The sequence below is a fragment of the Amblyraja radiata genome, chromosome 9 (genome assembly GCF_010909765.2).
Source record: "Amblyraja radiata isolate CabotCenter1 chromosome 9, sAmbRad1.1.pri, whole genome shotgun sequence".
Classification (NCBI taxonomy): domain Eukaryota; kingdom Metazoa; phylum Chordata; class Chondrichthyes; order Rajiformes; family Rajidae; genus Amblyraja; species Amblyraja radiata.
In genome coordinates this window covers 63870333-63884433 of record NC_045964.1, presented here as the reverse complement: position 1 = coordinate 63884433, position 14101 = coordinate 63870333, and the positions used below count along the sequence as shown (strand labels likewise).

Genomic DNA, 14101 nt, shown 5'->3' with positions numbered 1-14101 from the left:
TTCTACCAATTGGTGGTAGCCAGTGCCAACTTCTTCGCTGCCGTGTGCTGGGGCGGCAGGGCGAAGGCTGCGGACGCCAATAGGATCAACAAACTCATCAGGAAGGCTGGCTCCGTCCTTGGGGCGGAGGTGGATTCATGGGAGGTGATCTTGAAGGGGAGGATGCTCCTCAAAACTGCGGAGCATCTTGGACAATACAGCTCACCCCCTCTATGACACACTGGTCAACCCGAGGAGGACCTTCAACAACAGACTGGTTCTACCAAGATGCAGGACAGAACGCCACAGGAGATCCTTCTTCCCTGTGGCTATCAAACTTTACAACTTCTCCCCCTTCTGTCGTGAGGTAGATTGAGATTGAGGCAGATTCCCCTTCCATTCCCCCCACCACCTCTTCAATCTTTGCACATCCCCAAAGCCTTTCCACTCGTCATTTTAATTTCACGTTTCATGTATTTTGTGTTTTTTATGACTGTTGGCAAATTAATTTCCCTCCAGGGATAAAAAAGTTCTATTGCGTCGTATCGTCGGGTAGTGCTAGTGTACTGATGATCATAAATCTCCCAAATTGCTTTTAATGCTCCCGTGCATTGTATCTTATGGGAAGGTTTTCAGAGTCATAGCCCTGGTTCAGAATCTCAATCAATGATAGTGTTGATTGCAAAATAAAATATTTATAATGAAGGTGCCAATGTTGCAACTTTTATTTCTGCCTCTAAAAATTAATTCCTCTAAAATTTCATAATTTTTGTCCTGATTAAACAATAACAATTTTTTCTTTCATTCTTCAGCTCATCAACATTTCCAAAATGGCCAGTTTGAATGTCCTCTCGGCTATAAAAAGGTGAACCAGACATATTGTCAAGGTGAGCTATAAAATAGTTGTAAGCGGTGGGAAGATTGAAGGGAATGTGAATAAGTTAATTTTATTATTAAAAAGACCTAAAGATGTCACCGATATTTAGGAATATATTTCAGTTTCAGGAAAGTTTCAGTCAGTAAATAATTGTTTGGAGGAAATAGTGTTTTTACGCATGTGATATAAGTTGTCTGCAGGCAAAACATTGACTTCAATCGGATATTGAAACAGGAAATTAAAGTATATTTTGTATGAAAAATAAAACCGGTGGAATATTTAACATTTACTTATTTTCTATTGTTCCAATACTGTGAATACAAGATGTAGATTAAATATTACCTAAATAGTACCATCCTTATGTAGATAATAAACTTAACAAAATATCACATAGTCTTCATTATCTTTATGCATTATTCTGTTTGTGGAAACATCTTTTCAGCAAAATAAATAAATAATTGTTCTCTAAAGAGGTTGCACCTGAATTGAAAGGGTCCATTATCCTTTCAGAGGGATTTGCTTGTGCTTCTTGGGATGAGCTTCTTGGGATGTGTTTATTTTGTGAACACAAACTTGTTAAAAAGGCGAGGCAAACAATTGGGCTGCAGCCACCTGACAAGCAAAATTCATTTTGTGAACACAAACGTTTTAAAAAGGCGAGGCAAACAATTGGGCTGCAGCCACTTTACAGCCGCATCCACTCACCGTGGAGTAGACATGCGTTCAGTGTTATTCGCAGCTCAGAGAGCCGTGACCCTCTCGCTTCCTGAGTCTGGCAGAGACTGAGTGAGGCACTACACTTCCGGGTGTTATAGCCCCTCCCCCTGCCACCAGCGGGGGCAGCAGAGAGAATGGGGAATTTTAAAAAACATTAATATCTCTCTGATTTTTCATTGATGGCTCTGGTCCCTGAAGGCGGAAGGGGGGCTCTGAGCGAGGTGGCCAAAAATGATGGCCATTGGTGGTGGCGTTCTCTCGGAAATCGCAGCACAGTGGGCCAAAAGCGGTCAAGATCAGACTTTTAGTAATATAAGATTGTTGCAAACATGGAAATATGTTTGAGGGAGGAGCAGGATGGGCAACTTAATGTTCTACACTTTAACTGCTTCAGGTGTGACAAAAGAGATGCAGAACAGCGAGGTAGTGTTGCATTACGAAAAAGGTAGAGCATTACAGATGTACTAGGGAAGGATGTCTCGATCGATTGGTCAATGAGGCTATATGGATAGAATGTAGGAATAAGAAAGGGGCGATTACTTTTGATGTGTTTATACTGTAGGCCTTCCGATATTCAGTGGGAATTAGAAGGATAGATATAGATTATAGTGTCAAGTGATATACAGCATGGAGACAGACTCATAGGCCCAGTTCCTAGATATTTTCTTTCAGCTTTTCTTGAAAAGATGCACATCATTAGCTACTCATGAGTCTTCTGACATCAAGTTCAAGTTCAGGTTTATTGTCGTGTGTCCCTGTATAGGACAATGAAACTCTTGCTTTGCTTCAGCACACAGAACATAATAGGCATTGACTACAAAACACGTGAATAAATATATCTGATAAAGTGCAAAATGACAGATAATGGGTTATTAATGTTCAGAGTTTTGTCCGAGCCAGGTTTAATAGCCTGATGGCTGTGGGGAAGTAGCTATTCCTGAACCTGGTCGTTGCAGACTTCAGGCTCCTGTACCTTCTACCTGAAGGTAGCAGGGAGATGAGTGTGTGGCCAGGATGGTGTGGGTCTTTGATGATACTGCCAGCCTTTTTGTGGCAGCGACTTCGATAAATCCCCTCGATGGAAGGAAGGTCAGAGCCGATGATGGACTGGGCAGTGTTTACTACTTTTTGTAGTCTCTTCCTCTCCAGGGCGCTCAAGTTGCCGAACCAAGCCACGATGCAACCGGTCAGCATGCTCTCTACTGTGCACCTGTAGAAGTTAGAGAGAGTCCTCCTTGACAAACCGACTCTCCGTAATCTTCTCAGGAAGTAGAGGCGCTGATGTGCTTTCTTGATAATTGCATCAGTGTTCTCGGACCAGGAAAGTTCTTCAGAGATGTGCATGCCCAGGAATTTAAAGCTCTTGACCCTTTCAACCATTGACCCGTTGATATAAACAGGACTGTGGGTCCCCATCCTACTCTTTCCAAAGTCCACAATCAGTTCCTTGGTTTTGCTGGTGTTGAGGGCATCTTACCCATGTCTGTCATTCATCACACGTACGTCTGTCGTGACCCACAATTTCTTCCCTAGCTTTCTCCTACATCCTAGGGTACAATTGACTCCACCTTTATGTGTTTTAAAATCTTCAGTACAACCTCTTCTGTAATGTGTACTCTCTTCAACACATACTATTCATCAAATTCTTTAGCATCCATATCTTTCTCAATGGTAAATACAGATCATGTTGGAGAATGGTGGGCGGCGCGACTCTCGTCAGCAGCGGCCTCTGCAGTCCGTCTGTGTTTTATTATTTTTTGTCTCGTTTTTATGTAGTTTTTGTTATTTTTTTGTTGGGGTATGTGTGTGGGGGGGAGGGGTAACTTTAAAATCTTTCCCCTGCACGGGAGACCCGACCTTTTCTTTGTCGGGTCTCCATTGTCGTTGGGGCTGCAACGTGGAGCGGCCTCCAGCAGGAACGACCTGGGGCTCCAGTTGTGGAGCTGCCGACTACTCACCGTCACGGGGCTGGCCGAGTCCGGAGCGGGTGGAGCAGTGGTGGAGCGCTGCTGCCACCCGACCTCCGGAGTTTCGGAGGCTGCAACTGCGGATTTGGCGGACGGCGGCACCGGGAGCCCACGGGTCCCTGCTGGGAGATCGCTTTTCGGGGCTTCCGCAACGGCGACTTCTCCCGCCCGAGTTGCGGGGTTGAAGAGCACCTGAGCGGGGCCTTACACCATCGCCCCGCGCGGCTTGGAATGTCCGCGGGACTTTGCGAGCGCACGCCGGGGGCTCTAACACCAAGACCCGGTGCGCGACCTTGCATCACCCGGCGTGGCTTTAATGGCCGCGGGACAATCGCCATCGCCAGCCGGGGGCTTTGACTTTGACTCTGGCTCTGACATCGGGGGGGGAGAGTGCGGTGGAGAGATAAGTTTTTTTTGCCTTCCATCACAGCGATGTGATGGATGTTTGTGTAAACTGTGTTGTGTCTCGGGTCTTTTTGTTTTGTAATGTATGGCTGCAGAAACGACATTTCGTTTGGACCTCAAGGGGTCCAAATGACAATAAATTGAATTGTATTGTATTGTATTGTAATGATGTGTGGGATGCGAAGGCTGATGAGGGGAGAGGTGAGGACCAGGGGAGCTCTCTCCTCCTTGCATCTAGGGGAGAGGGAGCGAGAGTATGGGACAAAGAGGAGAGGGGACAGAGAGGGGAGTGGTTGAGGGATCCATCTATGACAGCCTCGGAGAAAGCATATTCACTAAATAACGAGGAGATCTTGGATGTCCTCAAATGGAAAGCCTCATCTTGAGAGCAGATGTGGCAGGGACGGAGGAATTGAGAGTGGCTTTTAGTCCCTTTGCAAGAGGAAGGTGGGCGGAAGTGTAATCCAGATAATTGTGACAGTCGGTAGGTTTGTATTGGATGTCAGTAGACAGTCTGTCCCCTGTGATGTAGCTTTTCTTTCCCCCTCCCCCCATCACCACTGCCCTCCCCTGAACCCCGGTTCACTTTGCACCAGTTTCTATCTCCCTCTCTCCCCCCCTCCATCGTTTCCAATTGTTACACAATTTGCAACTTTTCAGTCCCCAAGTTTAACAATTTTCAACTCTTTATCCTTTTGGGCTTGCAACTGTCTTTTCATCTTTGGCCTTTGTCCAACCATCTGCCTATCAAAAAATCTCCTCGCTTGTGTTCAACTATTACTGGCCATGCTTTGTCCTGCCGCTCCTATTTTCCAACTTTCTTTTTCCGCCTTGCCATCAGTGTGAAGAAGACTCCTGACCAGGAACATCACTTATCCATGTTCTCCCGAGATGCTGCCTGACCTGCTGAGTTACTCCAGTATTTTGTGTCTTTCCCGGGTTGATAGGTTATTTGTCCATTGTAAACTGGCTTCTACGTGCAGGTGAGTAGCAGAATATGGGGAAGTTCATGGGACTCTGTGGAGAATAAAGTATAGGGCTGTCCTAAATGGTTATTTGATGGTTGTCACATGCTCGCCCATGTATGACCTCACAACTCTCTGAAGATCCACCCTAGGTGTTGTGATCAAGCTGTGAAATTTTAATAACTGAAGCATATGATTCAATCATGTTAACATTTACTAAAAGTCCTATTCAGGATAAAAGGGTCATTCAAGGGGCCCAAATGTTCTTTGTATACAGACCAATATTCAGGTGACCAGTGTATACTAAGCAAAATATTTTTTATTTTGTTGTGAGTGAAATGTAGTGAGTTATTAATTCTTTCAATGTCCTCAACTTTTTAGCAACTTCTCTTGATTCCATAACTTCTGCTGTCAAGCTGAGGCTAAAAGAAACCACATTGACATAATGTATGTTTCTCTGCCAAGTTATAAAATGGTCTTTTTCTCAATCCCAGATATTAATGAATGCCTGATGACAGGACTGTGTCAAAATGCTAACTGCCTCAATACCAGAGGTAGCTACAGATGTACCTGTAATCCTGGATATATGTTGGATACGTCCAGGAGCCACTGCATCTGTAAGTAATAATCTCATTATTTTCTACCATTTAAATTTGGTCATATGTCTGGATATGATTAAAGCAGGCACCTGGTGGGTGCTTCACATATAGTTTTGTGTTTTCCCGTTCTATAACTGCAAGAGAATCATGCAGAAAATGTTTCAAATTCAATTGCTTTATTTTTATCTTTCATACAAAGCCCACGGCCAGGAAATTAAAAAGGGAAAAGAGCCCATTTTTTTAATCTTGGGAGTAAGAATATAGGTCAGAATGTTGAGTGAGTTGGGATGTTGCAGATAACTTCAGTCCTGTCCGTCTCTGAATCAAATTGTTATTTAACTTTATAATTGTTATCCTTTACAGCGGATAAGGCAGTTTCTGCGAAGCTGGGACCCTGTTTCAGATCACTGTACAATGGAAACTGTTCTCTGCCTCTCTCTCAGCAAATTGCGAAACAGATCTGTTGCTGTAGCCGTGTGGGCAAAGCATGGGGTAAAAACTGTGAAAAATGTCCACTTCCTGGCTCGGGTAAGCATTCTGTAACATTGTTGTGTGTCTGATGGTAAAATGAGAGGTGTTTCTTTGTAGTAAGCTGATGGAGTTGATGGGAACTTGAGGAGAAAGCAATGGAGTTAGAACATTTAATTGCCAACACAGAATCAATGGGCCATGAAACCTATTGCCATGTTGCATGACACCATGACTCTTTGACATCGTCAAATGTGCAAAGTTCATTTCTCTTGATTATGAGTTCTGAAAATGAATCAGGCTGCTCATTTTGAAAAGGTTGTTGAAGAAATGGGGTGGTTGTATTCTGCATGCCAATTGTTTACGTATTTAACGATTTGTTGCCATGAGTTGGGATGCCAATATTTAAATATGCCAGTGAGGATTTCTAGGCTGATTATTTTCAATTTCATTATGATAAATCACATTTTAGTGGGAAGCTGTGTAACTCAAAAGGGATTTTTAGAATTGCCAAAAAAATATTGAACAATATTCCACCGGGTGGCGCCGTCAACAATGGCGGCCACGCCAACAGTCTGTCTTTTTGTCTTTTTTGGTATTTTTAGTGTGTTTTAAATGTATGTGTTAATGTTCTCTGGTTTGTTTTGTGTGGGGGATGAAGGTGGGGGTCGGGGGTCGTGGGAAACCTTTTTACAATCTCTTACCTTGCCGGACTTGCGATTGTTTTCCGGTTCGTCTCTCCGGTCACTCTGCGGAGCTGGCGGCCTTGCTCGAGACTGTCTTTGAGCCCCACCGCGGGTCCGTGGACTTACCATCGCAGCCTGCGATCCCTTGCCTGGGATCGACGCTCCAACTGCGGCCTGCGGATTTCAACATCGAGGAGCTTGCAGTCTCCGGTAGAGACTGATGTCGGGAAGCTCCAAAGTCGCAGGAGGTTCGACCAACCCCGACCCGGGGTCCGATCGCCCGGCGCGGGGAGCTAAGATCCCCCCAATGCGGGAGCTTGATCACCCTGGAAGGCTCGGCTGCCGGCTACGGGAGCCAAGATCGCCTCATCAATGGAAGGCTCGAGTGCCCCAACCGCGGGATCAAAGAAGGGAAGAGATTGTACCTTTTTTTGCCTTCCATCACAGTGAGGAATGTGAGGGAGTCACTGTGGTGGATGTTTATGTTAAAAAAATATTTGGGTGTCATGTTGCTTTTTACTGGTATGACTTTATGGCAAATCAAATTCCTTGTATATGTTGCAAAACATACTTGGTTAATAAAGTACTATTATGATTATGAATTACTCTTTGAGGATGTCAGTAACATAATTGACATCCTATATAGGATTAGTTGGAAGATTTTGGATTGGGTAAAACGTAGATTGGCTTTTGATTGAAAATTATCATGATTGGTTGTGGTTCTGTATAAAGATTGATGTTAAGTGAAGTTCCTCAAGTAGCAGTGTAAGATCCAATTCCCTTGTGCTACCTTGGTCAATTATGCATTAAACAAATATGTATGATAGGATGTGTTACTAAAAATTGATTACATCAGACCATGATGCAGTGGGAAATGGGGCCTGCTTAGATTTACCCTTTCTCACCTAAGCAGTTGAAAACAGTTCTTGAGGAGAAGGGATAAACCCTGTACATCTGGCTTATTACACTTTGATGAAAATGGATCTGATTGAATTGCAGAATCGGTAGTAAGGAAGGCAAATGCAATGCTAGCATATATTTCAAGAGGACTAGTATATTAAAACAGGGATGTAATGTTGAGGCTTTATAATACATTGGTCAGACCGCATTTAGAGTATTGTAAACAGTTTTGGGCCCCATATCTGAGGAAGGATGTAGTGGCGTTGAGGAGGGCCCAGAGGAGGTTTACGAGAAAGATCCCGGGAATGATTGGGTTAAGATATGATGAGCGTTTGACGGCATTGGGCCTGTACTCGCTGGAGTTTAGAAGGATGGGGGGGGGGGAAAGAGAATGAAAGAAGAAGAGAAAGAAATCTATCTAGAAAGATAGATCAGCCATGATTGAATGGCAGTGTAGACTCGATGGGCCAAATAGCCTAATTCTGTCCTATACTATGAACATATATATGGTTGGAGAATTGTACCCACAAGGTTTTGCAAGAGAGGGTTTCAGACAATTCCAAAGAATTTGATGTGGTCTATTAACAGGTAATTAAATAAAAATACAAAAGAGTAAATATGTTTATTAGGAAACAAAAGATAATGTGTTTAATAACATATGTATGATCAATATTAATAACTTGCAGGACCTGCAAGGTGTATTATCAATGTATTTTTTAAATCTAGAACTCATTTATGGCAAGTACATCAGAGTTTAATTTTCAAAAGTGTAATGCATTCTTGCATTGTTGCAATATTGGTTTTACATTGGAACGCAGCATTTAATTTACAAATAAACACTGTATTCACTTATGCTCAGGGAAAAACAATCATAATAAGCAAGTAATCCTCGGATAGCAGGAACAGTATCATCATAATCATTCTCACCATCCGATTTCATTCTGGCATCTATTCTTTCAACAGTTTGACATAATGTCCCATCATGTATATTGCACATTAAAATCATGTATTTGTTTGATTTCAGCTGTTTTCAATGAAATCTGCCCAGCGGGTCATGGTTACCATTACTCTAGGTCTCATGTCCAGATCTTGATGAGACCTGCTGAAGAAGAGGAAATTTCTCACGTTATCCTCGAACAGTATCTTGACAACCATCAGAGCACTGCCAAAGATTCCAAGTTAACTTCAAAGGAAGAACATTATGTAAACTTAGAAGGATGTAAGTACTGGATTGGGTTGAACGTCCCCAATTTCTCTATGCTATATTTGAGTTCAGAAAAATTTGAATTTGTACTGGGCTAATTAGATGAGAACCCTTCCTATCATCGATAATGGATTTTTTCACAGAATCAGCTCAGGGCAACCTAGAATAATTTTGTTAGGGATACATAGAGAGCTTCATTTTGCATTCAGGAATGTTTGCATAATCATGAATGCCTGTTGCTACATACATAAAACTTGGGAAAAACGGTTCCAATCTCAGTTATGTTCCCTAACACTGACTTGAAATGCAACTAAATTGATTAAAAGTAGCACAGTAAATATCTCCTGCCTCACCCGCTGAGTTTGTCCAGCATTTTTATCCCATAGATGCTGCCTCACCCGCTGAGTTTGTCCAGCATTTTTATCTACAGTAAATATAAATATCATTTACAATGAGATGGTAACATGGACAAAAATATATAATTGTTTTTGCAACAAATATCAAACGTTTCAACAAAATAATAGACTAATTTATTTTAAACCATTACTCTTTTGATTTTAATTTTCTCATTGGATTTTTTTCTCTCCTATCGTACCACATTTTTATCTCCACTATTTTTTGCTGCTGCAAATAGGAGAGAATTGTGATGAGGATAGGAATCGGTGAACAGTAATGATTGGGACCTATTAGAAACATAGAAACATAGAAAATAGGTGCAGGAGTAGGCCATTCGGTCCTTCGAGCCTGCACCGCCATTCGATATGATCATGGCTGATCATCCAACTCAGTATCCCATCCCTGCCTTCTCTCCATACCTTTAGCCACAAGGGCCACATCTAACTCCCTCTTAAATATAGCCAATGAACTGGCCTCAACTACCTTCTGTGGCAGAGAATTCCACAGATTCACCACCCTCTGTGTAAAAAATGATTTTCTCATCTCGGTCCTAAAAGACTTCCCTCTTATCCTTAAACTGTGACCCCCTAGTTCTGGACTTCCCCAACATCGGGAATAATCTTCCTGCATCTAGCCTGTCCAACCCCTTAAGAATGTTGTAAGTTTCCATAAGATTCCCCCCTCAATCTTCTGAATTCTAGCGTGTACAAGCCAAGTCTATCCAGTCTTTCTTCATATGAAAGTCCTGCCATCCCAGGAATCAGTCTGGTGAACCTTCTCTGTACTCCCTCTATGGTAAGAATGTCTTTCCTCAGATTAGGAGACCAAAACTGTACGCAATACTCCAGGTGTAGTCTCACCAAGACCCTGTACAACTGCAGTAGAACCTCCCTGCTCTTATACTCGAATCCTTTTGCTATGAATGCTAACATACCATTTGCTTTCTTCACTGCCTGCTGCACCTGCATTCCTACTTTCAATGACTGGTGTACCATGACACCCAGGTCTCGTTGCATCTCCCCTTTTCCTAATCGGCTATTGAAAAAGAAAACATATTTTTACTGAACTAAAATAATTTTGAAATGTTAGGTTTAATTTGAAGCACAAACATTTCAAACATATATTTTATGCTTTAGTCTCTGAAAATATATTCTTCCGATTCAGATACAGATTCAAACTTTATTGTCATTGTGCAGTGTCCAGTACAGAGACAACGAAATGCAGTTGTTCCGGTGTTCGGCATCTGTTATAACCTGTGGTTTATAATTTTTTCTTAATATGAGCCCTTCACAAGGACAAATATCTGATTAAGTGCTTGGAGTAAACACAAAAAGGTATTTTTCCCAGACACAAATCTTTATATTTACACATAAATTTTGATAGATAACATGTAACGATTAATGAGAAGAAATGAAATTGTTAGATCCTGTCCTTATAAAAGAGAAATTATTTAACGTTACATGAATTAATAATGAATCAAAAATGTGTCATGGATGATATGCTCATTAATATCAAAGTAATTCAAAAATGAAAATGTGTCCGTACCATGAAGTAGACAGAAAGATTCTTGTGAAATTACATTGCTTTGAGAGGTAAGCACATGAATCAATATATAACCTTTGTGCTTGGTACTTGAGATTTCTGCCGATAATATTAATAGCTTAATTAAGCAAGATTTTGCATATTTCTGAAGTCAAATACATTTATGAATGTATTCACTTTTTTAATGCATTTTCTTGCATTCTGTGCTCTGCAGGGTTTTTGGATTGTGATTCAGGAAAATTATTTATAACAGTTCAAAAATGTGCAATGTAAATCTGGAACAAAGTACTAATTTGACTGGAATAAAATGAGATAATTTATCTTTCTATGTGGAACCTAACTTCATGCTGGGATTAGGTGTGCTGCTATCTCTGGATTTAAAGTATAACAACTATGACGTTAGACTATAATCACTTTTCTTCAATGCCACAATTCAAATCTTCATTCACCTGGCTTTACACATGTTACACATTGCAGTACATGGCTGGTCATTTGCACTTGTCAGGGATTATTTGGTCTGATGTCCTCTCAAGTAAATTTGAAGTAGAACAAAGTATGTTATCGGATCTTTTCTGTAGAAGAGCGAAGATTTGAGAAACAAATTTTGTTAATAGATAATTGGTTTGTCCAGCTTCTAAAGGAACATCAATCATATTATAGCAGACTAATAGGGTTGTCATAGTAGGGGATTTTAACTTTCCCAATATATAGACTGGGACTGTCAAAGTGCCAAGAGCTTAGAAGGGATGGAATTGGTCAAATATGTTCAGAAGAAAATCCTCAGGCAATATGTAGAGGGTCTTACAAAGGAGAGGCCAAAGTTTGATCTACACTTAGGAAATTGGGAAAGGTAAGTGACTGATGTGTTTATGGGTAAGCCTTTTGGCACCAGCAACCATTGCCCTATTAGCTTTAAAATACTATGGATAAAGACAGAATGGGCCCACAAGTTAAAATTCTGAATTTGGGAAAGACCAACTACGATGGTATTAGACAGGAACTTGCTAAAGTTGATTGGAGTAGGTTAGTTGTGGGCAAACAAATGTCCGGAAAGTGGAATGCATTTATAAGAGTTCATGCATGCTCCTGTTAGAGTCTAGCGCAAGGCAGCTAGAAGGAAGGAAGTTCGGATGATGCAAGAAATCGAGGCTATGGTTTGGAAAAAGGAGGAGGAATGGGACAGGTATTGGCAGCTGGGATCATGTGTATCCCTGGAGGAGTATGAAGAACTGAGGATCATACTTAAGAAGGAGTCGAAAAATGGGTCAGGAGATAGCAGTGGCAGATAATATTAAGTAAAATCCCAAGAGATTTTTTAAGTACATTTAAGTAAGTAAGGAACCCGGGTAACTAGAGAGAATAGGGTCCCTCAGAAACCAAAGCGGTCATCTGTGGGTGGCGCTGCTAGAGATGGCTAAGGTCATCAATGGGTATTTGTTTTTAATGTGGCGTAAGACATAAATACTGGGGAATTTGAGATAGTTAATGGAGATGTCTTGAAGACAATCCGTAGTAGTTCCCAAGTTTTCCCTGGCAACCCTTCTTAAATAGAGGTACAACATTAATCAGCCTCTAGTCTTCTGGCACCTCACCCGTGTCTAATGATAATTCATATATCTCAGCCAGGGCTCCTGCAATTTCTATTGTCCTCCACTATATCTGATTAGGCCCAGGAGATTTATCTGCTTTCAAAATTCTTTGGATGTGCAACATGTCAACTGTAATACAGAGTGTCCTCGAGACAATGCCATTACTTTACTCATACATTATCACTTTTATGTCTGTTGGGTCCTGTTTTCTCTCTATTTACCCTTTTGCTCCTAATGTACATAACATCTCTTTGGATTCTCCTTAATGTTACCTTCCAGAGCTATCTCCTGCCCTCCTTTTACCCTCCAAATTTTCTTCTTATGTACACTTCTCAATCCCCAGTATCGCTCCAGGGATGCACTTGATCCCAGCAGCCTATATCTGACCCAGGGCCTCAATTTCTCTCATCATCCAAGGTTGGTTGGTTGATTGATCGATTGTTTGAAAGATACAGCATGAAAGGGCCTGCAAACCCTTATGTATTTGGGATTGGGAAAACCATAACACCTGAGGAATACCATGCAGTCACAGGGAGAACGCACAAACTCCACACAGACAGTACTTGAGGTCAGGATCGAATCAGGATCTTTGTTACTATGGGACAGCAGTTCTACCTGCTCTGCCACTTTGCCACTCTAACTCCTATTCCTAACTTTTCCGTTCACTCTGACAGGAGCATGCATACCTTGAAGTCTTACTGTCAAATTTTTAAACGCATCCCACTTTCCAATCAAATTTTATAAGCTGCTATCTAATACCATCAAACTTGGCCTTGCCCCAATTTAAGACTTTAACTTGTGAACAGAGATTTTCACATTTCAAATCTATTTCCATTTTCTTTTATGTCCCTTAAGTCAATTAGCCAGATTTTCCAGGTTTCTAATCTACATGGAAAAACCCATTTTAACCACTACACTATGTCCAAGAACAAATAATTTTACATTTGTATAATCTCTTATCTTCAGGATGTCCCAAATTAAGTTATTTAAGAATTGTATGTTTGGCATATAGGCTTGTCCAGTCTAGCTGACCATGTTAGTTTTATGGAATTTCATAGGGCTTTTCTGCTTATATTCATCCCTGAAAAAATACTTTAATTTATTTTTGGCTAGGTTGTTGAATGACATTGAATACACCCTCTGAAGTCCAAAATGAGACAGTGCATCATGGGCCAATTTGCATTTTTAATGGTATTCTGTTTGACGATGAATCTATCCAGTAACTCATCTATTAAGTCACTGTCCTCCATAAATGGGTTGATTCAGCTCTGTGCCTGCATGTGGGGACCTGAAAATTAGTTTAGCTTTTCATAACCAATTTAAGTAGTATATTCTTCATTGCAGTAATTATAAATGTGTAATTTCTGCAACTTTTTTTGCAGACGATACTTCAATAAAAACTGTAAGTATGGTTACATGACTTAGATTATAAAAATGTAATTGAATAATTATTTGTTACTTTTAGTTTATTTTTCATCATAATTTGTCATTTTGAGACTACTCTTTTACTTTTATGGTTATCAACAGATTAGGCCACAAAATTCATTGCAATCAGGGTCATGATGAAGAGCAATGTGGATTTTCATGTTAATTACATTCATATCGTTAACTCTTTAAATATGGTTCCCAATTAAAATCGCAAAACAATAGTGGCAGTATGTTTGCAATGCAAAAAAAACACCAACATTAATTTCTATCACAGTCATGCTATATTGAACTCTGGTGGTATAGAGGGAAAATGGCATCCAAGATCCTACCCCATGTTCTAAACATGCCTTGAAGTCCTGACCACTCCTGTGATTCCACT

General features: G+C 41.0%; 1 protein-coding gene across 1 annotated transcript in view; it reads left to right on the top strand.

Annotated features, from left to right (window-relative positions):
- ltbp2 (latent transforming growth factor beta binding protein 2) overlaps positions 1 to 14101 on the top strand; it is a 175373-nt gene that overhangs the window by 95382 nt on the left and 65890 nt on the right. The window contains exons 9-13 of the mRNA XM_033027651.1: positions 792 to 866; positions 5405 to 5527; positions 5873 to 6037; positions 8588 to 8782; positions 13677 to 13696. Coding sequence (XP_032883542.1) covers positions 792 to 866; positions 5405 to 5527; positions 5873 to 6037; positions 8588 to 8782; positions 13677 to 13696 — 578 coding nt within the window. The remainder of the gene's footprint in view (positions 1 to 791; positions 867 to 5404; positions 5528 to 5872; positions 6038 to 8587; positions 8783 to 13676; positions 13697 to 14101) is intronic.